We start from the raw sequence: 25,754 nt of genomic DNA, 5'->3' as shown, positions 1-25,754 counted from the left end.
TAGATGCCAGGTACACCACACCACCCGCCAGATGCAGACATACAGTTGGCCACTCTCACTTTCCTGTCCTTAATTGGTGAGCTCATTGATGAACTAATTCAGGTGGTCCCAACCACAAAACAACCATTTCACTAGGGAGAAAAACAACACACACTTCAGACAAATAAAGCACAGACAAAGAAGGCAAGAAAAAATGGTAATTCCTCCCCAGCCCCCATCAGTTTTGCAAAAATGGGAAGGACAAGGACCCTGGGGGGGGCACCACGGGGTTTTGGTGTCTTGGGGTACTGTGGTGCCCATGGGCACTACATAGGGGACCCTCACATTAATTATTCACCCCATTTGAATAACAGTTTTATTCAGTTGTTACCAATTTGTTGATCTTTATTGAGGAAGCACTTTCGAATTATTTTTCCATTGCACGCATTAGATTTAATTGCTTTTTGTATTTTTAATTATGCATGCTGTTTGTGGCAAGTCCTTATAACCAAGCATAAATTGCTGTCTTATTCCTTAGTGAATTGGATAAGTGAATTTAATGAGCATCCCCACCCCCTTCCTCTTCTTATTCATTGTTAAATTCATTTAACACCCCCATTTAATGAAAAGAGCAACTGCATCATAAATTCCTTATAAAATTCTACCCATTATTCATTATTGAATTCGTGTTTACATTAAATAGGTGGTGATGGTGGTTGATTTTAAGTTGCTACTCTGGCCTGCTTTCCATCATTTGCTCTCTTGGCTGCTCCCTGAATAGATTGTATTTATCCATCAGGAAAGTTATAGGCAAGTAGTTCAGTCTTCCTATAACTGGCTCCCAGCTGCGCCCAGAAGAGATTGTCTCTCTTTCACAGCAAAGCTATGTGAAGGCTTTAACAAAGTTTTCAGAGTACTGCAGAAGTTTTCAGAGTACTGCAGAAGTGTTCAATAAGGAAGTTGAAGGAGCTACTTTGGGGTGGAGTGTCTCTGGAGTTTTTGGACATTGTAGCCACACTGAAACTGACCTTAAACATGCTTGCTGGCCCACATTGAGTGGTCTACCAAATAAGGTCATAGAAGCATAGAATCATAGAGTTGGAAGAGACCACAAGGGCCATCCAGTCCAACCCCCTGCCAAGCAGGAAACACCACCAAAGCATTCCTGACAGATTGCTGTCAAGCCTCTGCTTAAAGACCTCCAGGTCTTATACCCTGTTTTGAAAAGCACCATGATACAGAAAGACATAACAAAAAAGGGATTATTATTGTTCTCTTTCCATCTAATGAAAATATAAAGTGAGTACTACATCTGCCATTGGACTCACAACAAGAACTTTAAATAGATTTTATACAGAGATACACTTTTCATCCGATTTCCCATCATTTTCCCCAGAGACAGAAAAGTTTCACACAGTTTAAGAGTGGTTGAATAATGAATAACATAAGCACTGGTGGAAAGACAGAAGTTAAAGGCTTGATTGAGCCATTCTGTAGAGTTGTATTGATTTGCCTGATGTCACTGAATTCCACACACTGTCATTGCATTCCAAACCTCTTTTGTTGTTGCTAGGATGATTCCACCAATGCTGTTACATTTGAATGTAATCTCAAATTAAACCTGTGCTGCTCCTTTTTCTTTGGGGAAGAAACGCAGTGGTGGCAGTTAATGCTTTATTCTGGTGTGGGGATGTGGATTATACTTTACTATAGTCCCTCACAGTAAAACCTCATTCCATCTGTTCCCTGATCAATGATGATCAGATAGTATTTGGCAAAGCCATGAAGAACAGAATATCAGCTTTAAAATAAAAAGGGGGGGGGGAGAGAGAGAGAATGGAGCACCAAGAATTTTTATAGAGATGACGAACGTGGGGGGCTTTTTCAGTGCATAATTACAGAGAGGATTCAAGAGAGGGTCACCTTTGATCACATTTCCCTCTGCATTATTCCGATTCTTGTGACAGCCATGACTTTGTATTTAGCTGTTAGTCTTTCTCCTCTCTGCAAGGTGAGGGATTCTTCAAAATACTGTGAAAATTAAGAATTGTTGAACTGTGTCAGTATGAAGAGCCTACTCTGTTCTGTAGTAGTGATACAATGTTTGGACTGTTTTCTTTCATTAGTTGCGGTGAAGCCTGGCAAACAAGTTCTATCTCCTTGCATATACATAAATATAAATCTGTCTATATCAGTGATGGACAAACTTGGCCCTCCAGCTGTTTTGGGACTACCCTACCCATCATCCCTAGCTAACAGGACCAGTGGTCAGGGATGATGGGAATTGTACTCCCAAAACAGCTGGAGGGCCAAGCTTCGCCATCACTGGTCTATATAAAGACAGATATAAAAACTCCACAAAGGGTTTCTTTTCTTGCTAGAAATGTTTTTAAAGCTGAAGAGCATTTAAGCTGTGTCTAAGAATATTGCCCAATCTTTGAATGAATATAATATGCTTCTTTTAAACAGTGTGGTGCAATAGATACTTCATGGTCTATCCCTTAGAAAGTTAGGTCCACATTCCTGCATAGCCATGGAGCATGTTAGTTGGTCTTGACCACTAACTTTACCCTAGTCTTTTACAGGCTTGTGAAGATAGAGAATTGTAAAATACTTTGTATGCCTAAATAGAAATTGATATTAGTGGCTCTCATTTGGAACTTGAATTCATCATATCCCTTGCAGAAACATGAGGTTCTGGACTATAATTTCAAAGAACCAGGGGACTCCTGCTTACACAGCAGTGAAGGAGAGACAGGAGACAAAGCAAGACCTTCCATGTACAACGTTGGACAGCAAGTAGAACTACAAAGGATGTTAAGGAAGCAGACACCTTTGCAGGAATCTGAAATGGGTATTGATATTATTTCCTTCCGCCTTGCTTTAATCTTGATATTGGTTTGTTTCTTTGTAAAATAACAATTTTTAGTAGGAATTGGATATAACTGGATATAAACAGCATTGTACAAATACTGTAATACTGACAGCCACCTGCTGTTGCCCTTCCCTCTATTTCAGGCATAGGCAACCTTCGGCCCTCCAGATGTTTTGGCCTACAACTCCCATGATCCCTAGCTAACAGGACCAGTAGTCAGGGATGATGGGAATTGCAGTCCAAAACATCTGGAGGGCCGAAGGTTGCCTATGCCTGCTCTATTTCCCTCTCTGATGGCATCAGGCAAATCCTAAGCGTTACCTCTGCTTTCCAGAGACAGGAGTATTCCATGCACAAACCAGGCTTTCAAACCAAAGATGTATTCCATGTTTCATAGGAACCATGATTCTTCTCCCTCTCACCCTCTGAGAGGATTTGGCAGAAGTTGATAGGTTCTCAAAATCTACAACAAGCGGACAAAGACATTTAGATAGCCTGACTCATGGTTTGTCTCTTTTCATCCCAGATTTCAGGGGGAAAGGGCTTCTAGCACTTCCAAAGCCAAATGGCTTAAAGCCTGCATTTCTGTGGCTCTTACCTAAACCACACAGCATGAGAACACACTCCTGTAGGACAACAGCTACATCTTTTGCTTTCTTCAAAGCTGTCATGTGGAAATTGCCTACCATGTTCACCATACTAGACATTATTGTATCAGTGGAGGCCGCTTTTTAGAAGAAATTCCTGATCCCCTATTTTATTTTTTTCTGAAAGGGAGTTCTTAATTCTTCTTATTTACAAAATAGGAATCAAGGATCAGCAAAAAGAGAGCCAAAATCCGTGAATGTCCCCCCCGCCAACAACATAGCATTTAGTAAAATTTCATACTCTTTTAAAAAAGCAAACCCCTGATTTTTTGTTCTTAATTATTTTTTTTAAAAAAACTTAACGCTTTCTATTCCCTATCGTGTATGATAATTTCCCCCGACATTTCCAACGCTTGTGTGCATGAATGTTATGAAATTTATTTTATTTATCACCATTTTAGTTATATACCATCTGTGGATTAATTTGCAACAATTCTGCTGAACAGAACAGAACAGAACAGAACAGATGATGATGATGATTTAAAAAGAACTAGCAGCCTCCTATGTGGTATTGCTTGAGAATTCTAAGGGGCGGGGGAAATCAGTGCAGCTTTGAAATCAGTGGTTAAAATCACTACTATTTTGAAAGGTTTATTCAGCTATCTTGATTCAAAATGGCACCTAATTGTATCCGAACATAAATTTAAAAACTGTTCCTTAATCTCAGGAACCATCATGCAAAATTTGGTGCCCAAATGTGGAAACATAGGTCTCAAGATACATGCTTGTTCTGTAGAAATGCATTAAGTAGCTATATCAAAACACTTCCAATATTACTTCTTTTATCTTTTTACCAAATTCTAGTTTTACCGCCCTATCCCTTTTCTTTTCCTCCTTTCTTTCAGAAGTTTTCATCTCCTCAGCTAAGGTACCTTTGATATCCTCTCCATGGAACAGAAGTAGGGAGGAATCTTTAAGTGACTTGGCTTAACTGAAAGATTGGTGAAGTGTTCTCTGTCTATTAGATACTTCATTCACCTTGGAACAGAAAGAACCTTCACAGTAAATGTCAAAAAATCATTTTTCCTTCAACAAGGTCAGGAATGGGGAACCTATGCTCCTCCAGATGTTGTTGGATCCCAGTTCTAATCAGCCCCAGCCAACATGGCCAGTGGCCAGGGATGATGGAAGTTGCACTTCTACAACATCTGCAGGGCCATAAATTCCACATAGCAAGACTCCCAAGTAGCTAGGAAGCATAGAATAAACGTGACTCTGGTTGGTCTATTAGCTGATTTCCTTGAATTAAGTAAGATATATAGGTGCTAGAAACCTGTTGTAACCACACAGAGGTTCCAGAAAAAGATACAAAAAACAGTAGTTTCTTGCCTCAAATACAATGACTACCAATCCATGTTTTCTAGTTTTCTTAACTTTTTGGGTTGATTAATTGCAGATTTGAAATGTAGGAAAAGAGATCCCTTGTCCCGAGAAGACATTTGTTGTGAGCACTGTCGCCAGCAGCTGGAAAGAAAGGAAAAGGAATGTCAGGATTTGAAAAAGAAACTTGATAAAGCTTGCAAGCACCTCCAGCTTGCAGTCAGAGCAAAGTCAGAGCAGTTCCAAGGTTTGTCGTTCTTATTTGTCAAGGTAGAATGATTATCGGACTATACCAGTGATGGCCAAACTTTGCCGTCCAGATGTTTTTTGGACTACAACTCCCATCATCCCTAGCTAACAGGACCAGTGGTCAGGGATGATGGGAATTGCAGTCCCAAAACAGCTGGAGGGCCAAGTTTGGCCATCACTGGACTATACCATCTCCAGCCAACACTGGGTACAATAGGAGTTGCAATCCACTGGAGTCATTTTCATAGAAGTGTACATTCCCTGGTAGATGAGGTCCTTTCTCGGGTGCCACAATCCAAATTTAATAAGATATAAAACTATGAAAGAGAAGACACAAGTTGATAGTGTTACAGTGTCTTTTTAGAGTGAAGCGTTCAAATCTTCTTCCCTCGCGTTCACACTGCATGTTCCTTCTATAGTATACTAATGGTTGTATTTAACATAAATTTGAAATGCCTGGGCTGCATGTTTCTATAGGGTCTCAGTTCTATATAGAATTCTGGCAATGGTGCCAAGTTAAGATAACAGAAAAATTCCACACTGATTCCTATTTAGATACGCAGTTAAATTAACAATTTGTAATATTTTTGTTCTGTACTTTTAGAAAATGAAAAAATTGTAGAGGCATTAATGGAAGAAAACTCCACAATGAAGAACAAACTTGATGATTTGAAATTGGCCAATGGTCCCCCAAGGTAGTTAAGAAAAAAAAGAGTGAACTATTTATGGGTGTCTGAAACTTCATACTCAGTTTGTGTACTGTGTTTTTGTGTGCTTATAGATCATCGTCAGAGGGGAGTGTCTCAGCCCCTTGTTCCTGTGATGGAAAAGCCTTGGAAGAAATGCGTTTTCAGTATATTAAAGCAGTAGGCAAAATTAAGAGTAAGTGTTAAAAGAAGTTCCTAGTAGTTCAGTAACTAGTTCCCACCATTTGCATGCTTTGCAACACAGTGACTGAGGCAAATTACCAGTGAGATTTGGCTGCAGCGTGGGTCCTATGATCCCCTGTCTTTTCTGCACGATATGTCCTGTTACGGTGTTTCATAAACATTGATCTTTTGTTTGTATTGTTGAATATTCACTTCTGAAACTCCAGCTGTGTATCTCTGGAGCATACGTTCTTTATTTTAATTTATACCATGCTGTTTATAGGTGACATGCTTCGTTACATACATGAAAGTAAAGAGAGAGCTGCAGAAATTATTAAAGCAGAAGTTTTAAGAGAACGTCAAGAGACAGCCCGGAAAATGCGCAAATATTACCTCATTTGCCTTCAGCAGCTTTTGATTGATGATGGAAAGCATGATGGGTGAGGTTTTCTAATTGTATTAGTTGAGAAAACACAACATTTTTCATAGACTTGTGCTTGATATCCAACACTGAGTGAGTCTGCTTGTGCTCATTTAGCAGGACTTTCTCTTCCTTTCCTCTTGCCTGCACCCGCTTGGCCTCAGCTTCAACCCTGACCACTATATATCCCCCCCCTCTGCTATCCATGTATAAGACGACCCACAATTTTTGCCTATTAGTTCTAAGGAAAAAATATCATTTTATACATGGAAAAATACTGTATTTTTAATCTTGCTTATCAATAATGGTATTATCAGTGGCAATACACTCCAACCAGAAAATGCTGCCAAGCAGAAATAGGTTGCTCAAAGCACATGTGGAATTTACCAAGGTCACTATCTTGCTTGCTCTGCATGAGAAATCCTCTGCTTTCTGCTTTTCAGCTCATTGATTGAGAGAGGCAATAGCTGCTCTTCTAGCCTGCACTTGGACAGATCCCAGTTCATGGGCTCTGTTATCATCTCTGAGAAATCCCATCCTGCCGTATAATTATTTTATACAATGGTGAAGAATTATGCAGATATCCCTAAATCATTCAAACTTTGAAGCTACAAGGGAATCTTTTGAGAAGCCAAACCTTCAGCATGACTAGTTTATATTACTTATATATGTATATATATTAATTGAAGTGCTTAAAGCCTCACTCTTTCTCTTTTTGTCCTAACTTCAGATGGCTGGAATGGCCCTTGTAATTTGCTACTCTAAAACAGTTGTCAATCAGATTAGTCCAGGAAAGGGTGGACTTTTAAGACCTCTTACTGGTTTTCCCGCAGGCCTGAGAAGAAAATAATATGTGCTGCTGGCAAACTTGCTACAATGGCTAACATATTAGAAACACCTGTTCGTAACGCATCCCAGAGCAAAGTTACCCACTCAGGTACAGTAACATGAAGAATGCCTATCTCCTGTTTTTTTATACATAACATTTGCTTATGTAGTGAGGGAAGATGATGTTTGCTTGTGTGGCTTATAGTACCTTCAGGTGGGCCTTCCATATATGTGAAGCTCTTTAAATTTATTGAAGGAATTCTTTTAAAAATATTTGTGTGTTTATTGATTTTTTAGGATACAGCTGTAAAAACTTAATAAGATGTAGAACATCTTCGACATTAAGTAATAAATATTGACCGATGGGTCAGAGTTTACATCAAAATGAAATCAGATCAGAAGCCATTATTGGCAGCAACAGCAAAATCAGTTGATTGGGGAAGGGGATAGTCTGAGATGTGTCGAGGCCAAGCAAAAAGAGTCTGTCAGGGGAGACAAATACCCACCCCCCATAGTGATGCACGAGTTGTTGGAGGTCTCTATAATACACTGTTGTTGGTTTTAAAAAAAAATCATCCAAAAAAATTACATGCTTGGCTTTAATTTCTTTTTACTTTCCATTGCACCTTCTGCAGCCCAGCCACAAAATTCCAAGCTGCTCTCTGAGGTTGAGAAACCTCAAAGAAATTACATGCAACAACCCTCACCAACCCTAGTAGAAAACCAAGTTCCTGTCAAAAAACCCAGTAACCCCACTACCCAGAAACGTATACCTTGCAGCTTACGACAGCAGCTTGATGCTGAAACCCACTCGATTGCAAATTCCCATACCGAAGTTGGTGGGAGAGCTTTTAAACAGCTGGATGATACATCACTTGGTGCTGCATCGGTGGTGGCATTCAACGAAGGCGAAAACACAGTCAAAGGTCAGTGCTATGCAGTCAGTGATGCTACGTTCCAGAATTGTTCCTCACGGGTTTCTCAAGCAAAGCTCCAAAACATTCATCCAACTAGCAGAACAGGAGATAGCTCTGACTCCAGAGCAGTTTGTGTAAGATTTAAGAACTTAAATGAAAGACCTGTTGTTACAGAACTTGGATGCACTCAGTCTTCTAGGCATCAGAAGTCAACTTCTAAAAAAACTCAAGTCTTTGACATTCAGGAAACTCCAGAACGGGATGAAGGATGCTCTTCTGATTGGAGCTTGGTCAATGAGACTTTACACATTGATAGCGGTGATGTGTCTCTGTATCCTCTTCAGAAAGCACATTCCAGTGCACCAGGAGAATCCCACTCCAAGGAAGATAGTTCTGGTTTTTGTCTACAACCTGGTGGCCACAAAGACAAGATAGGTGTTGCAAAGAGCCAAGACATGGGCTGCAATGAAGGCCATCTGGCCATGAATCCTAGCTGTATACCATCTTTGAATGTGAGCAAATTAAGCCCTGCTGATCCCTATCTGAGTGGTGCAATGTGTTCAACAGCTGGAAAAAGCTATAGCCTTCTGAATTTAAGGAAACAGACACAAGATGTTTTGGCTTTTCAACAAGATAGTGGCTTTGACAGCCCACAAATCAACTTTGATTAAGCATCATGGACTCTCTGGACAGTCTCACAAAAGAGATACTTAAAAATATTTAAATGAAAGCTGTGGAGGAAGCCTGTTGTGACAGTCTTGTGAGTGTTTTTTTTCCAATTCTTAATTTTCCCTTTTCGACTGTTACATGAACAGACCGATCATAAATATTTATGCAGGTTTGGGATATGTCTTAGCTATCTGTCTTAGACTGTGTATAGATTGCCTCTGTGTGTGTGTGTGTGTGTTGCGTTTTGCATATGAAATTATTTTTATACCTCAAAATTTGTGTGCAGTACGGTGCAAACGTTTTTTAACTTATATGGCAATAAAACTGACACTTTGTGATCCGTATGCACAATTGTCATAGAACTTTATTCAAAGTTGGGGGTACCTTTCATTTATTTAGTACATTCATCACCCTTTTCTCCAGAGAGCTGGCAGACATAAGAATTCCAAACCCACCTCGCTTCAGCAAAGTTAACTATGTTTTATGCACTTTCAGACCATGCCTTGTACGTGTGAAATGCCAGGACATGGAATCTTAAACATTTCCTTTCAAATGTTCAAATGGTACAGATGTACCTGTAGAAATTAGTGGCATCTGGTTATTACAGGTGTATGTTTGATTTCTCCAGTAAGAGGAAAGACATTCACAGCAATGCTGTCATTATTTCATCAGTGTTTCTTTAAAAAAAAAACTAACTGCAGTTCTCTCTCAATCGTTTGATGCTACTAAAGCCACTAACAGGTGTAAATACAGTTTGTTCAGTTAAACTAAAATGTGTATCAGTGTATCTGAAGAAGTGTGCATGCACATGAAAGCTCATACCAAGAACAAACTTAGTTGGTCTCTAAGGTGCTACTGGAATGAATTGTTTCATTTTTATTAAAATGTGTGAGGTTTTTTTAAAAAAAATATCCATGGTTTAATGGCACTCTGCTTCCACCTAGTGGATTCTTGTGTGCATTCTTTGAGACATACCGTAATTCCTGAAAATGTTTAAACAGTGCAAGTAAGTGATGGCACATAACCAATTTCAAAATTTGAATGCTGCAGGAAAAGGAAATAATCTGGGGGCACCATCCATCACATCACGTGTGTCTGCAGCTCCATCTGACTTTTCCACAGCCCCTTTGCTGTTGTGAGAGAAAAGGTGTGTCTTTATGGACTCTGTATATAGGAAACATTTGCCTACAAAATAAACCCCCCCCCCAAAAAAAATGCCCCTTTCCATCAGGTACATTACAGAGCATGACATGCCTGCAAGCAATTTGCCACTCCTTTTTTATATCTGTTTTTAAAGAAAATCTGCATCCTGCCTTTCCATTATAAACAGTGCTCAATGCAGCTTCCTGTATTAATAAAAACAATTCAGTGTAGAACAATACATTAAAAACCATAAAAATGCAACAGAGTCAGACACACAAACTTATATCTTCAGTTAGACGCCAACCTAAATAAAGCTTGCCCTAACTGTAGAAAATAGAGAGCAAGGGGGCCAAATAAACCCCCAGGAAAGGGGAGTTCGGCAACTAGGGTGTGAAAACAGAGGAGGTCCTCTTATGCCTCGTAGCTAGTTTAGGAACAGTATCGAGTCTGAGAAGGGCCTCGCCATCAGATACTAGGGAGAAGGCACAAATGGTATGGGAGGAGGTTGTTCTTTATATCATTTAGCCCTTTTATAGGTAATCACAGCACTTTGTAACCCTCCCAGAAAGGTACTGGCATTCCAGAGCTGCCATGAGAACATAAATTTATGTGGTGCAAGATATAAAGTTTGTAAATGAATAATGATGACACATGCAAGATTCCCAGCATAAAGTGGCCAAGCTCCATCTCACCCTTGTGCATTCTTATTTGTGTTTCTGTAAATTGTGTTGCCTTTCCTCAAGCTTCTTTCCATACCTCGTGGCTATGCAAAAGTATTGTCCTTTAGCTGCAGCTTCCATTTTTGTGGAGGAAGCCACCATTACTGTTGGAAAGACTTCGCTGTAACCCACAACCTTCTGATGATGTCTTCAACTGAACTCCTTCCTTACTGTTGTCCCTATACCCAAGAAAGCCTTCCTTTTAGCTGTTGCCCTTGCCCAATTGATACGGTGCTCCCACAGCAGTCTGGGTCACGTGATTCCTCTGGCAAAGGTTTCTCTCTTGCGTGATGCTCTAGGCACACTGTTGGAATTGATATTGGCTGAAGCCTTTACAACCCCACTCAGCAACTACTTTACCAGAGTCATTTAGAGAAGATGGATGGCTTCCCAGTAAGTGCCATCATCAATGCCGCCACTCCTGTTGTGGGCTGGCAACCAAATCAGAGGGGCCTGATTTGGTTTTGGGTCCCACCATTACTGATTCTTACTTGGCATGGATTTAGAGCAGTATGGGAGTTACTAGAGTTGAGGGTACATTTAAAGGGGCCTTAAGATGAGAACTAGCATATATCAACACATATGCACCATCGAATACTACTAATGCTGTTTGTTTACTTCGTTGAGTCTAAAATCTACCCTTTTCAGTGATACCAAATTTTGGTTTCCTTTTTCATAGCTTTACTCTTGAGAATCAAGAATTGATGCAAAGAGCCTTGTGTAAAGAGATCACCGCGTAAAACTGATATACATGTGACAGCATAAAAGCTGTTTTCTCTGTGGTACCTTTTGTGCAGGAAAATCAGTCTGTGGAGCGAAGCATTAGATGCGTCTAGTGGTTATAGCTAATCAGGTGTATTGTTCGCATTCTGGGCATGAATTCTTTACCCACTCAGTTAGTGGAATCTGTGACCATGCTCCACAAACATTTTGCTGGTTCACCTGAAGAAAAACGGCTGGAAGTGGGGAAGGGCTGCAGAGACAAAGAAGCAGGTGGGCGAAGGGGTAAACAGCACCCCCAACCTGAGAGAGGGTGTGTCAGAAGGAAGATGAAATAATATTGATTTATATAGATTAGTAATTTTGTATTAATGTAACTTATGTATATGTAACTATATTTTTGGTAAAATTTTGTTTAAGTTGTGTGTTCATTTTTTTGTATACTGCTTAGAGTTATTTTAATATTAAGCACTATAGAAATTAATCAGTAATCAATTTCTCCTACAAATGTGCCTTTCTCCATCACCACTTTGCCTGACTCTTCACTGTTGAACATGTAGGATGGTTACAGGTAGGTAGCTGTGTTGGTCTGCCATAGTCAAAACAAAATAAAAAATAAAAAAAATTCCTTCCAGTAGCTACTGGAAGGATTTTTTTTTATGTAGGATGGTGGTATTCATGTAAGTTTTACTCATAGTGGATTTATTGAAACTAATGAGCATAAGTTTGGTCCATTATTTGAGAGGCGCTCCTCCAAGTAGAACTTAGTTGAATACCAGCTGCAGTTCCTCCCTCAACTTCTGTTAGTTTTAAAAATAAAATGTGTTTCTAGTCCCTCACATGTTATGTAATAGGGAGATTAAATGTAAGGGCAGTTAATTGATAAAAGTTTTAAGGTGGCTGTCTTCTAACTAGATCTGTTCTTCTTAGCTTTAATTCTTCTTTTATGGTTGAGTGTTTTTGTCCCATGTTGAGAAGCTGCAGCCTCTGGCCATTTGCCACCTTTTCTGTTATTGCATGGTTCTTTTCATGAACCACATAGAAGTTGAGTGGGAGTAGAGCAGGTGCTCTGGTTTGCTGCAGCCTCATGAGGAACACAGTAAATCTGCTCTTCCAAGCTACAGAAGACTTAACACTTATTCAGAAGTGTGTGTGTGTGTGTGTGTGTGTGTGTGTGTGTGTGTGTGTGTAGGACTGCAGCCTTAATTAAGAGTGTTCAGAAGTAATTGGAAGTCTCAGTGGGTGAGAGGGGCCCTTTCTCAGCCTCATTCAGAGATGGGTAACCTGTAGCCCTCCAGATGTTTCTGGACTCCCAACTCCCATAATCTTTTACAATTGGACATGCTGGTAGGGGCTGATGGGAATTGGAGTCCAGTAGTCAAGAATCATGGAAGTTGAAGTCCAGGAATCTGGAGGGCTGCAGGTTCCTCATTTCTGCCCTAATTGATCATATTCAAGGCCCTTTCTCTTCCTACCCCCACGCAGTATTCTAACATAAAAATCCAGCATGGAGGTGGTAGGGGAAAGAACCTGATTAGGTGTACCGCTGAGTATAGTTAGACCAATATTGTGGCAGGGTATGTTTCCCATTGCATATTTCAAGTGCTGGTTGCTGTAATCCTCTTCCATGCCAAATTATAATATTGTTGTTCAGTCGTGTCCAACACTTCGTGACCCCATGGACCAGAGCACACTAGGCACTCCTGTCTTCCACTGCCTCCCACAGTTTGGTCAGACTCATGTTGGTAGCTTCGAGAACACTGTCCAACCATCTCGTCCTCTGTCGTCCCCTTCTTGTGCCCTCCATCTTTCCCAACATCAGGGTCTTTGCCAGGGAGTCTTCTCTTCTCATGAGGTGGCCAAAGTATTGGAGCCTCAGCTTCAGGATCTGTCCTTCCAGTGAGCACTCAGGGCTGATTTCCTTCAGAATGGATAGGTTTGATCTTCTTGCAATCCATGGGACTCTCAAGAGTCTCCTCCAGCACCATAATTCAAAAGCATCAATTCTTCACCAATCAGTCTTTATGGTCCAGCTCTCACTACCATACATCACTACTGGGAAAACCATAGCTTTAACTATACAGACCTTAAATTATAATATATTGATGTGTAATAGGCAAAGCTCTTGCAGCTGAAGCACAACATCCAAAGCTGTGGATTGGTTTGGAAGGCACATAAAATGGAACCTGACCATTCATATTGGAGGTGATAACATTTGAAAGTGGTGTGCACCATGGAGAGTCTCTGCCCCAGAACTCTTTTTTAATTGTAACTACTAGAATGGAAAAAAAAAACTCCATGTGATCAGTCCACACCAGGTTGTAAATGAAGGTTTACATCAACTATTGGCACTGCAAAAAAAAAAAAAAATGCCACCTAGGACACGTGGAGGTTGGGGGGTGTCCATAGCCTATGAAGTTGTCCTCCACAGGAATGTGTTTTGAAACGATATGTGTTGACAAAAATTGTTCGTCAGCTGTATTACACATGACCTATAGAACTGGAGCAGTACTGTACAATTCACCAAAAAAAAATTCACGTGCATGGAATGGGGTGGACGTGAACGAGAGCTGTTCCCAGAGCGAGGTGGGTCCATTGTAATTCCTATCCTCCGAGACCATGGATATTACTTAAGCTGCATCAGTGAGACACTCCCTTTGAACTGAAACATCTCATTAGCAGGGGACTGATTGGGGCAGGGGAGAGAGACAGCAACGCCTATTCCCACAACTGACATGTTTTAAGGAATGTGAGCTTTGATTCTGCAGCTGCCGCTCCTCCAATCATCAAGGGGTTTTGCAAGATTGAAACCGAAGGAACTCCCGAGTTCATAGCTCCAACTTGGCTGACCCACATTTTATTTGTACTTCCATTGGGGGAAAAGAAGAATTCCAGATTGCTCAGTGCACCAACCCAGCAACAAGCAATTTATCCCAAGGTATGGTACAAACTTAACAGTTGTCTTGCTCTGAAAGATATGGGCACACTGATTTGTGTATGCCAGTGCAAATTTTAAATGGTTGACTTAGAATACAAACATTAATTTTGTGTATGATCATGCGGTGGTAACTGAGGAAAGGAAATCTGAATTATCTAGATTATTCAAAATGATCAGATTTTGAACTCGGAGAAATCGAAATTTGTGGGGGTAATTGCTTGTCTTTCCAGAAAATGCCACTCACAGCAAAAGCAGTGAGTCTTAAGGCACATAAAAAATTGCTAGTCTTTTCGAGTTGCCTCAGTTTTCACTTTTGCTGCCACATGACTGCTTCTATGAAAATTAGTAACAGCAAACACGCAGTGGAAGCAGACTAAAAATGCTTTACATAATAGAGGAAGTACATGCTCCTTGCCTAGAAGTCTCCAGTATAAATGGGCTTATTGGGATTAGCTTTGTGGGACAGCAGATAGATTTTTGGATTTAATGTGGGGTAACCTAGCTTCAAACGCCTGATCTTATTAAGCTTAGGGCCGTACCACACAGGATGAAGAAGATCCAGGGCTGGCTCTACTGACTTTTTGTTTTAACTTCTGAAAATCACCGCAGAGGGCTCAGAATTTGACTGGAGCCAGTGCTGCTGTGTGAAGAAGTCTTATTTTCTTGCCCCCACCCCCATGGTGGTTACAAGTTTCAGAGTTCCCTGGGAAGAGGGGTTGATTGATAACCCACTCTGGAAACTGACGCTCTGAGAGGGAAATGGGTGTCTCCTAAGAACCGCCAGCACCCTTCAGATACTACAGTTCTCTGGATTGTTTGCGGGAAGCCACGGAGATTTAAAGTGGTATGATACAGCTTTATGTGTATAGTGCAGATGGAGCCTTTTCCTTCACAATAGGATTAGTTAACAATACCTTGCCTTAGTCATAAACTCATAACAGTGACTAAGATTAGTGTAGACTTGAGATTTGAACTTATTTCATTTTAGACTTCTATTGAAACAGGGTTGCGATATGCATACACATGCACCCCCACGGACGCCCCACACGCTGCCATTAGGCTGTTTTGGGACTAAAACTACCATAATCCCTAGCTAACAGGACCAGTGGTCAGGGATGATGGGAATTGTAGTCCCAAAACAGCTGCAGGGCCAGGTTTGGCCATTCCTGCATTAGGGAATATCTGTACTAGCTTGAGGTTCACATCATCTACCTTCTGCAGCAGGTGCCTTCTGTTTTAAACTTGAAACACCTGTCAAAAACATCCCTATGCTACCAAGCTTAGACAGGCAGTTAAGAAAACGCAGTTCCATAATAGCTTATGGTTTCTTATTTTAATTTTTAAGTGGTTTTATTGAATACAGATATTGTAAACCACTTGGAAGTTTTTATGATATAGTGGTATTATAATATTTTTAATAAATAAATATAAAAAACCAGCAAAAGCATTTGCATATTATAAAGCTATCTTATCATTTTATAACACAAGTTAAAACTGTAACAACACACACAGCAAATCAATTCAAGTTCAGTACAGCTACCAGCTGTGATAAATGTCTCCACTTAGAAGGCTTGTTGAGAGAGGAAGGTCTTCAGCAGGTGCTGGAAAGACAATAGATTTAACAGAGAGCCACTGCTTGCCAGATTACAGGAGAGTGCTGTGTTGGCAGGGTGGGTGATCTGCCCTGATAGAAGACCACTTCCTATTCAGGCCTTACCATCATGACCTGCCATGTCTGATGACCACCCACCTGGCAGGTAAGGTCTAATGTGGAAATTCTTTCCTTAAAATCTTGGATGGAGAGACAATGTCAGTACAGTTTCTCCCATGCTAACCCCTGTAATGAGCTAGAGTTCAGGTGCATTACATAGCAGGTAAAGAATGAGGTGAACCGCCAACTGGAGGAGGGACAGGTAAGTGGGTCTAAAGCAGATTTAAAGTATTGCTGGGCTGAAACCAAGCTTGGTGTGCATTCTCCCTGCTGTTAAGAGACATTGCTGCCTTGTTGTTACACTTTCCTCCTAGAATATTATGTGCATATTGCCTTTAATATTGCTCTCTGCTTTGAGAACAGAGGTGAAAATCTGATTATGAGAAGCTGCCTTATGCTGAGCCATACCAACTCAGTAATATCCATATACAGACTGATGCAAGTCTCCCAGCCCTACTTGGAGAGGCTGGGCAGTTAACCTGTGACTTTCTGCAGGCAAACCAGATGCTCTGCCACTGAGCTTGTTGTTGTTCAGTCATTCAGTCGTGTCCGACTCTTCGTGACCCCATGGGCCAGGCACGCCTATCCTCCACTGCCTCCCGCAGTTTGGCCAAACTCATGTTAGTAGCTTCGAGAACAACTATGTAAATCCTCAGATACAGGAATAAACAAGCCAAACTGTTAGCCCTTCTCTTTAGTTCAATTCCATCTTTTCCACTGGTTACCTTGGTTGCTGGATAGCCTTTTATCGCTATTTAAATGGTGTGTGTGTGTGTGTGTGGTAAAGGGACCCCTGACCATTAGATCCAGTCGCAAACGACTCTGAGATTCTGGCACTCATCTCACTCTATAGGCCGAGGGAGCCGGCATTTGTCTGCAAACAGCTTCCGGGTCATGTGGCCAGCATGATTAAGCCGCTTCTGGTGAACCAGAGCAGCGCACAGAAACACCGTTTACCTTCCCGCCAGAGCAGTACCTATTTATCTACTTGCAATGTGACGTGCTTTCGAACTGCTAGGTTGGCAGGAGCAGGCACTGAGCAACGGGAGCTCACCCCGTCACGGGGATTCGAACCACCGACCTTCTGATTGGCAAGCCCTAGGCTCTGTGGTTTAAACCACAGCGCCACCTGCGTCCCTATATATAAATATAACTATACATAAATAAGGACTAGCCTTGAGAAGCTGCCTTTTACAAAGAAATCACCTCACCCCCCAAAAAAAACCCTGTATTCCATGGCTGTCTCAACTATCATCTTTGACAGAAAAGATTTTCTGAGTTTGTCTTTTTGTTTGATATAATCTTGGGTGGTGGTGGTTGTTTTTTAAATGGTGAAAAGGATCTAGGCTGCAACCCTATACCCACGTTACCCAGGAATAAGCCCTGATTAACTTCTGAGCAGACAAGTAAAGCTTTGTGCTGTAGATACTAAATGATGGCTGCACAATAACTTAAAACAATGAAAGTTTAATATTCCCTTTCAGCATATAAACAGATGACCATTCTTTTTATTTTATTTTTTAAATGTACAAAAGAAATTGATGAGGTGTTGCATAGTTCACCATATTAATTGATGGGCGGTCTACACGTCTGCAGCATTATCTCATATATTGTAATCCACATTGCTGCAGCAATGAGGTAAGGAACCAGCTAAATACATAATCACAATTGTCCCACTAGACATAAAAAAAATCATGCGATTCTAATTAAGGTTGGATAACTCTTCAGCAGCTGAAGGAAGGTTCTGGCACAGATATGAGAAATGTTAGAAGTCTCCTTTAAAGTACACCACACAAACACACCCTAAGTGTGCAGATTTACTTGGGAGTGTGTCTCATTGAACACAAGTGTGTGTCCTGCCCCCCTCTTTTCTTTCCCCAGGCAGATTTCCCAACAATTCTGCTTAAACTCTCCATTGTGCCCATTTGAATGTTTCCACTGTGTTTTTTTCTATGTAGTGCTCTTCTGCAGTTCCATTCCACTTAATTAAGGTTTCCACTGGACAACTTCCCGGTGATTTACCAAGTGGTACACTCAGGGCAGGACTTTGTAGCCAGCCCTGCTGACTCAAAGCTGGACGTGTGGACTTGAATTTAGAAGCAGTGCGTTGTATCCCATGTAGGGCTAAGTTAAAGTCATTTAACAGTATGCTTGCTCCGCAGGCGAAATGGTTTGTGCCAGCAGAATGTTGTGCAAGGGAATGCACAAGCAGATTTATGTATTTGTTTATAAAAAAAAAATGTACCGCTCTTCATAAAAAACATGATAAAAGCAATTTACAGTGGTTATACATAAGGCAGTAAAGCCATATAAGAAGTTTAAAAGTCTGAAATCAGCTGACTATTAGGGAAAGTTGAAACAGAAGACACCTGCTGAATCTCTATTCCGCAAAACTAGGCTGATCACACTAAAGGCTTGGTTCCTTGTTGCTCTCAAATAAGCCTTGTCAACTCAGCAAATGAACAATGACCTCCTGCAGGTGATCTCGGTCATCAAGCTGGGACACAAGGGTTCAGGTGGTCCCTAAGGTACCGTGGACCTTTGTAAATTAATATAAGGACCTTGATAGTAGATGGGCAGCCAATGCAGATGTTTTAACAATAGAGTCGCATGTTGTCAGTCAGGTGCCCCCATCAACTGTCTGGCTGCAGCACTCTGCACCAGTTGGAGCTTCTGAGCCAGGCTCAAGAGCAACATTCCAGTACAATCCACTCTCATGGTTGCTGGTAACTTTGCTGAGCACTTGTGCCTGGTGGGCAGAGCATGTTGGATACAGCCCGTTGTGTTTGAGTTGACATGGGTGATATGCAACTTGTATCTTACTGCTATGTGAATATGGCGTATTCATGCACGCATCCAGCCTGTCACTTGATGGTTCAGTCATCAGGGGCCGATCGTACACCTTCAATCTCCTCTCAGCTTCAGGAAGAATCCTGTAGCGTGCAATGTGTTTGTTTTAAGATATATTATTAATGCATAACCGTTCCTTTTCCACCGACAGGTATTTTATTTGTTTGTTTGCTTTTTTTGTTATAAGTGAACACTTGTCCGGTAAGTGGATGTTTTCCCTCTACTGAAACCTGCAGAAATTCGTAATGTGCGCTTGACTCAAAAGGGCTGAAATGAGTTTTCTACAAACATAAAAATCCATTCATCTCCTTGACAAACTTGTTTATCAAAATAACATGAATGGAATGTCTGCCTCCACAAGGGTAAACATAATGTACTGCATCACATTTGTTCTGTGGGTTAAAAGCAAAACGTCCTGTGTGTGCAAAGGAGAAACTCGCCTTGTATCTACATGACTGCTCTGCGGGACATGTAATTTATTCGTAAGTTGAAATGTGGATTTGGGGGAAGGGAGGAGAGAGAAGAGGCTCTGTCTATTGGCAGGCTGCAGAAATCCCTCTCAAAGTTGTCTAATCCTACCCACCAGTGATGGCTGGAGCCCATTGGTACTTGGTAGGGTGGAAGGCATGGAGACCAGACAGGACTGGAGCCAAAGCTATTGACAGGCATCTAATACTAGCCTTGCCCTTATCATGCTCCCTTCTAAGAAGGGGCAGGTAGGGGCTGGCTTGAGGGCAGACTTCAGTTAGTGATCCATGCCCCCCTGGACCTAAACTGCCAACTACCACTATTACCCAGCCTTTTCTAAATTGATTAGAGGGGAATCCAGGTTGCCCAAGAAAAACCATTCTTCCAGATGTCTTGCTTCTTGAGGCCACCGGGTAACTTAGATTGCGCAATGTAAGTGCTTTCTGTCATTCCAGCAGATGTATTAAGGAGTTGCTGTTTTGATTCTTCCAGCATTCCCTCAAGTGTTCCCCTCTGCACTCACTGCATTCCCTCTCTGCTCTCCAATAACCAGATGTACTGTATATATGATTGCCAACTTAGGGTATGTTGTCCACAAAAGCTTACCATAACGAAAGTGCTGGTCATTAAGGTGCCACAAAACTTTGGCTTGTATCCAGCTAATTATTGCTCAGCATAAACCCGTTGAAACAAATATACCTAAAGTCCATTAATTTCAGTGGGCCTATTCTGAGTAGGCCTAACTTTGGCTACAACTGTAAGTCTCACACAGTTTTAAATCCGATTAGAACAGAAAGTTGGCCAAAAGAAATATAAGTAAGTACCAAAGGAGTGATCTTACGGGACAGGTAGTTATATATGATATAATCTAAAGAAGTTTTATTAAATAGCAAGACCAATTCTTGATTCCCAAGGGTAAAGCTATTAATGAAACACGAAACCTAAAACTGATCTCACAGAAAAAGTGGTTGTTGGCCACCAGGGTCAACTAAATAAATAAGCACCAGTAGTAGTTGTGCAAATTGAAATTAAATGAAGCTGACCCACCGAAATTAATGGGCCTAAGTTAGTCATGTTTATTAACTTCAGCGGGCCTACTTTGTGTACAACTAATATTGAATGCAGCCCATAGTTTTGTTCAGTCTTAGCTATTGGTGTCCTCCCACCCAAGTGATATTCTTAACCATCCATGGGGAATCTTTGGCCCTCCAGAAGTTGCTGAATGGTAGCTCTCACCATCCCTGGCCATTGGTCATGCTGGCTGGGGCTCATGGGAGTTGTAGTTAAGCAACACCTGGTGGTCCAAAGGTCCCCCACCCCTGTTCTTCACTGTCAGCATCCATCTAGGGCAGGCATGGCCAAACTTGGCCCTCCAGATGGTTTGGGACTACAACTCCCATCATCCCTAGCTAACGGGGCCAGTGGTCAGAGATGATGGGAATTGTAGTCCCAAAACATCTGGAGGGCCAAGTTTGGCCATGCCTGATCTAGGGGATAGGAAAGCCTATGACCCATGCAGGTGTTGCTGGGTTCTAATTCCCAACATGGTCAATGGGCAGGGATGATAGGAGTTTTTCACTCATTCATTTCAGAACGTTGTACAATCATACTGTGTATATTATATTCATACATGATTTTACATAGTCAGAATTGTGGTTCAGGCATCATAAGATCCTTCCTTCTATCTAAAGATGCTAAGTGTTGCCACCCCGATGGGCTATCATGCTTGTGCAACTTGCCAATCTGAATGCAGTCCACTACAATGTCCTTTGCATGCTAACAGGTGCTTGACAACCTCACTTGTTTTTGAAGTGCCCGCCAAGCAGGAAGAGCAACAGCAGAAGATGAGGTTTAGGAAACCCCCCTGGTTCAGTGCCAGACGTGGCTGGTGTGCTGTGTGTTCAACTTGGTGGGTCAAATTTGCTGTATATATTTCACCTACTTAGGGCAGGACATCTTGGCAAATGGATAGTGTGTGGGAAGTGTTGCTTCTTGTCTATAAAACTGAGCAGCAAACTTTGGAATGTCAGTTTTGCAACACAAGGACTTAAAAAAACCAAAACCCTGAACTGGCTTCTTTTGACTCTAGACATTTATAATACAGGACCTTTTGAGAGTTTTCAGTACAGTATTTTGAAATGTAATGAATTGTGTACAAGCCAAACAGCAAATATTAAGGCTTACATCTGCAAGTGAAACAAAATAGAAAATTCTTTCCAGTAGCACCTCAGAGACCAACTGAGTTTGTTCTTGGTATGAGCTTCAGTGTGCATGCACACGAAAGCTCATACCAAGAACAAACTCAGTTGGTCTCTAAGGTGCTACTGGAAAGAATTTTCTATTTTGTTTCGACTATGGCAGACCAGCACGGCTACCCACCTGTATCTGCAAGTGAGGTTTTGCTGTCTTTCCTTGGGCTTGGTGAGAGAGCCTCTCAAATCCCAGAACAAAGACTCTAGCTATGATTCAGGTTTGGCTCTGGGGCTGGTGAAGATGTGGCACAAAACTTAGGTGCACATCTGGTGCTATTAAATGCATGGCAGAATTCTGCGCCCTACGGTTTGCTCTCCACCAAAAAACACGGAGCTGAAGCAGACACTCAAGACCAGCTCTTGATTATGGGGAAAGGGCTGTAGATCCATGGGGCAGTGCAACTGTGTTACATGCAAAAGGTTACGTCTCCATCTCCAGGTAGGGAGGTCAAGCCCCTGCCTGAAACCATTGAAAGCCACTGTCTGTCATTGCAGACCCTACTGAGTGAGATAGATGAATGGGCTGACTCAATATAAGGCACTTCCTATGTTCCTAAGTGATGTATCAGCTGAGAACCCCATGTTGACCCCCAATATTTTAAAAGTACCCCTGTTTTAATTTTTTGTGAACCACTTTGAGGTTTTCTACAATCAAGTGATAGATAGATATTATTAAATAAATGCTAGGGACATTGCAGGGACTGGCTTGTGATCACACTGCTGGTTATTGGAAAAATCACCGTATCTTTCTGCCAATGCTTCTCTTCCCGGAGCATCTAGCTTCCGATTTTTCAGATCCAGGACCTACCTTAAGCTAAAACTTAACGGGGGGATTTTTTCTTAATTTTTCAGGAGGAATTTTAAGACATTCTTGTTTACCCAGGCATTTGATGGATGAAAGAATCTACAGATGAAACTCGAAAAATTAGAATATTGTGGAAAAGTCCATTTATGTACGCAATTGTTTTCATTAGCTACTGGAGTTTAATGTATGAGATAGACTCATGACATGCAAAGCGAGATGTGTCAAGACTTTGTCATAATTGTGATGATTATGGTGCACAGCTGATGAAAAACCCCAAATTTGAAATTGTTAATTTGGGGTTCTCATCAGCTGTACGCCATAATCATCACAATTAAAACAAATAAAGGCTTGACATATCTCGCTTTGCATGTCATGGGTCTATCTCATATATTAGTTTCACCTTTTAAGTTGAATTACTTAAAGAAATGAACCTTTCCATGATATTCTAATTTTTCAATTTTCACCTGTATTCCTGACAACCCTGATATCACTTGCTGAGAGAACGGCCTTGGCCCAGTATACCTGAAGGAGCATCTCCACCCCCATCATTCAGCACAGACACTGAGGTCCAGCTCTAAGGGCCTTCTGGTGGTTCCCTCCCTGCAAGAAGTGAGGTTACAGGAAACCAGGCAGAGGGCCTTCTCGGTAGTGGCACCTGCCCTGTGGAACGCCCTCCCATCAGATGTCAAGGAAATAAACAACTATCTGACTTTTAGAAGGCATATGAAGGCTGCCCTGTTTAGGGAAGTTTTTAATGTTTGATGTTTTATTGTGTTTTTAAAATTCTGTTGGAAGCCACCCAGAGTGGCTGGGGAAGCCCAGCCACATGGGCAGGGTATAATAAATTATTATTATTATTATTATTATTATTATTATTATTATTAACAACTTATATGTGTATGTAAATACAAACATGCTCCTCCAGAAGGTTGCCCAGAATGGAACATGGCATTTGGGGCAAAAAAAGGAGTTCCCTGCCCCAATTTACAATCTATGGGGTTGACTGTAGGACAAATTTATGTAAAACTCACCACCCTTTGCTGAGAAGCCAAGATGATACCATTTCAAATACTGGAAGAATGTAACAATATCTTCCCTCCTGCTTCCAAGAAATTGTTGGCTCTGATCTCTTGGGCGCCTCCTGGTCCCATGGGGAAGGTGGCCTTGTTCACAAGACTGAGCTAATTGACGGTCTGTTGAAAGATTGATCTCATGGGACCGAGTTCAATACATGCCTAGGCCCCCAAATCAGGGTGGGAACCAATTAACTGTGTTGTGCAGTAAATATTCATGGAAAATGTAAGTTTGTTATGCAAGTGAGATAATTGGAACTGACCGAGGGTTTTGAATATCCAAAAGTTAAACCTCCATGGGGGCCCATTGTTCACATACATGAGCATGCATATGGAATAAAACCAGTACTTTGTAAGCTCCCTGGGGCAGGGACTTGAATTTCTCTTATGTTAATAGGTAAAGCGCCATGTACAATTATGGTGCTATGGGCAGGATCCAAGTTAAATTTAAAATGCCTTATTTTAAATTCCTGTTGATTTAAATCGGACAGCTAATATATACACACACACACACACACATACATACATACATACATACACACACACCGTACTTTTTAAGAATGTCAGACATCAGTAAACGCTGGTTGGTGAAGCATCTGGTTTGAAAATTCTGCCTGAATAATAAGAGTTTTTAGAAGATGTCCGAAAATGAGCAGGGATGACTCCTTACGAACTTCTATTGGCAAGGAGTTCCGCAGGGCAGGGTCACAAGGCAGTAAAAGCTCAGGCCCTGGTAAAAGGCTAGCTGAACTTCAGGGTCATGTGGGATCACTAAAAATGACCCACAAGAAGACCCCAGCAACCGAGGTGGAACATGAGGGATCAGGCAGTGCTTAAGGTTTATGCTGTAAACCGCTTTGAGATTTTTATTTAAAATATAAAGCGGTATAGATTTATTTTTTTAAAAAAGGTACTATGGGCCGAAGTTGTTAAGGTCACTGGTCTTCAGCTGGTGGGGTGGACAACCCACTACTGAGTTGCAGCCTGATCCAAGGTGGGTCACAATAGGCGTGCTACCACCATGCAAATATATGGTAAAAGGTTAAGAAATGGGTCCCCAAATGCATGGGTTCTGAATCTGCAAAGGTTGAAGATACCTGCTTTAGGTCCCTTAATTACGTACATGATTAAATTATCAAATCTCTAATTTGCATTAGTGGGACTTAAATATGGCTGCATTGGGCTGGATTCGCATTCTACGAAGAAGTTCGGAGTATGTTCATACACGTTTAATGTGCAATCACCACATTGCCAGTGCTTTAGTTTTAACCCATATTTGTGTGGCAGTTATCATTAATGCATCTGCACCTCTTCTTTCTTTTTTTTTGGGGGGGGGGGTGGAAACAGTTGACGCACCACCCCCCTGCTTTGCCCTCTAACAGGCCCCACCGCAATTGGAACCCACAAACTGTTTCGAATTCAGCTCCGGCTTGTTCATACAGTGACGATATCATCATGAGAGCGTACAGGGACAAATTCAAAACGCAGTAGACCTGTTGAATTTTTAATTTTACTTGAGAAATGGCTGTGCATGTTCTTACTACTTGCAGTCATTATAGCTGTTGGCCAAGACTCGTGTGGGCAGCAGGAGGCAGAGAGATGCCATCAATGATGGGCAAAATATTCTTGCATTACAGGGGTTTGGAGCCTCCGTTCTATGATTCTCTCCATCCTGGTAAGCCAAGGACTCATAACCAGCCAGGCAAAAGCATTCAACACGGGTGGGGAGGTTGTGCAGCCTGCATGAGAGAGTCCTGAGGGGCTAGATACGAGGCCTGGAGAACTGCATTTGGCATGCAGTCTGGAGGTTCCCCACCCCTGGCTTAGCTATTTGTTGACTTACTGTTTTTGGAATTTAAAAATTGAAATAAATAAAGCCCAGTAGTTGCTCGGCTCTTTCTCCACCATTAGGCTAAATGCACAGGAGGAGGACCCTTGTGAGGCAGAGAGCAGAAGCAAAGGTGAACATGGTGATTTTATATCGGCAGCGCTAACAGATAATTTTAAGTGGCACCCTATGTTAAAAAGTCAATTTGGCTAGTACTGTCTAGCGCATGGGTAGGCAAACTAAGGCCCAGGGGCCGGATCCAGCCCAATCTCCTTCTAAATCCGGCCTGCGGGCCCAGTCTGGGAATCAGCGTGTTTTTACATGAGTAGAGTGTGTCCTTTTATTTAAAATGCATATCTGGGTTATTTGTGGGGCATAGGAATTCGTTCATTCCCCCCCCCCAAAAAAATTATAGTACGGCCCTTCAGAAGGTCTGAGGGAGAGTGGACCGGCCCCCTGCTGAAAAAGTTTGC

General features: G+C 41.6%; 1 protein-coding gene across 5 annotated transcripts in view; it reads left to right on the top strand.

Moving 5' to 3' along the window:
* CEP152 (centrosomal protein 152) overlaps positions 1-9,140 on the top strand; it is a 44,944-nt gene extending 35,804 nt beyond the window's left edge. For all 5 annotated transcript variants that reach the window (XM_033166960.1, XM_033166963.1, XM_033166961.1 and 2 more), the window contains 7 exons: positions 2,665-2,833; positions 4,898-5,068; positions 5,675-5,765; positions 5,852-5,952; positions 6,223-6,379; positions 7,194-7,297; positions 7,824-9,140. In XM_033166960.1, coding sequence (XP_033022851.1) covers positions 2,665-2,833; positions 4,898-5,068; positions 5,675-5,765; positions 5,852-5,952; positions 6,223-6,379; positions 7,194-7,297; positions 7,824-8,776 — 1,746 coding nt within the window. In that variant the 3' untranslated portion in view covers positions 8,777-9,140. The remainder of the gene's footprint in view (positions 1-2,664; positions 2,834-4,897; positions 5,069-5,674; positions 5,766-5,851; positions 5,953-6,222; positions 6,380-7,193; positions 7,298-7,823) is intronic.
* The last annotated feature ends 16,614 nt before the right edge of the window (positions 9,141-25,754 follow it).

This window comes from Lacerta agilis, chromosome 13, assembly GCF_009819535.1.
Source record: "Lacerta agilis isolate rLacAgi1 chromosome 13, rLacAgi1.pri, whole genome shotgun sequence".
NCBI classification, from domain to species: Eukaryota; Metazoa; Chordata; class Lepidosauria; order Squamata; family Lacertidae; genus Lacerta; species Lacerta agilis.
This window is presented reverse-complemented; position numbering and strand designations above follow the sequence as displayed.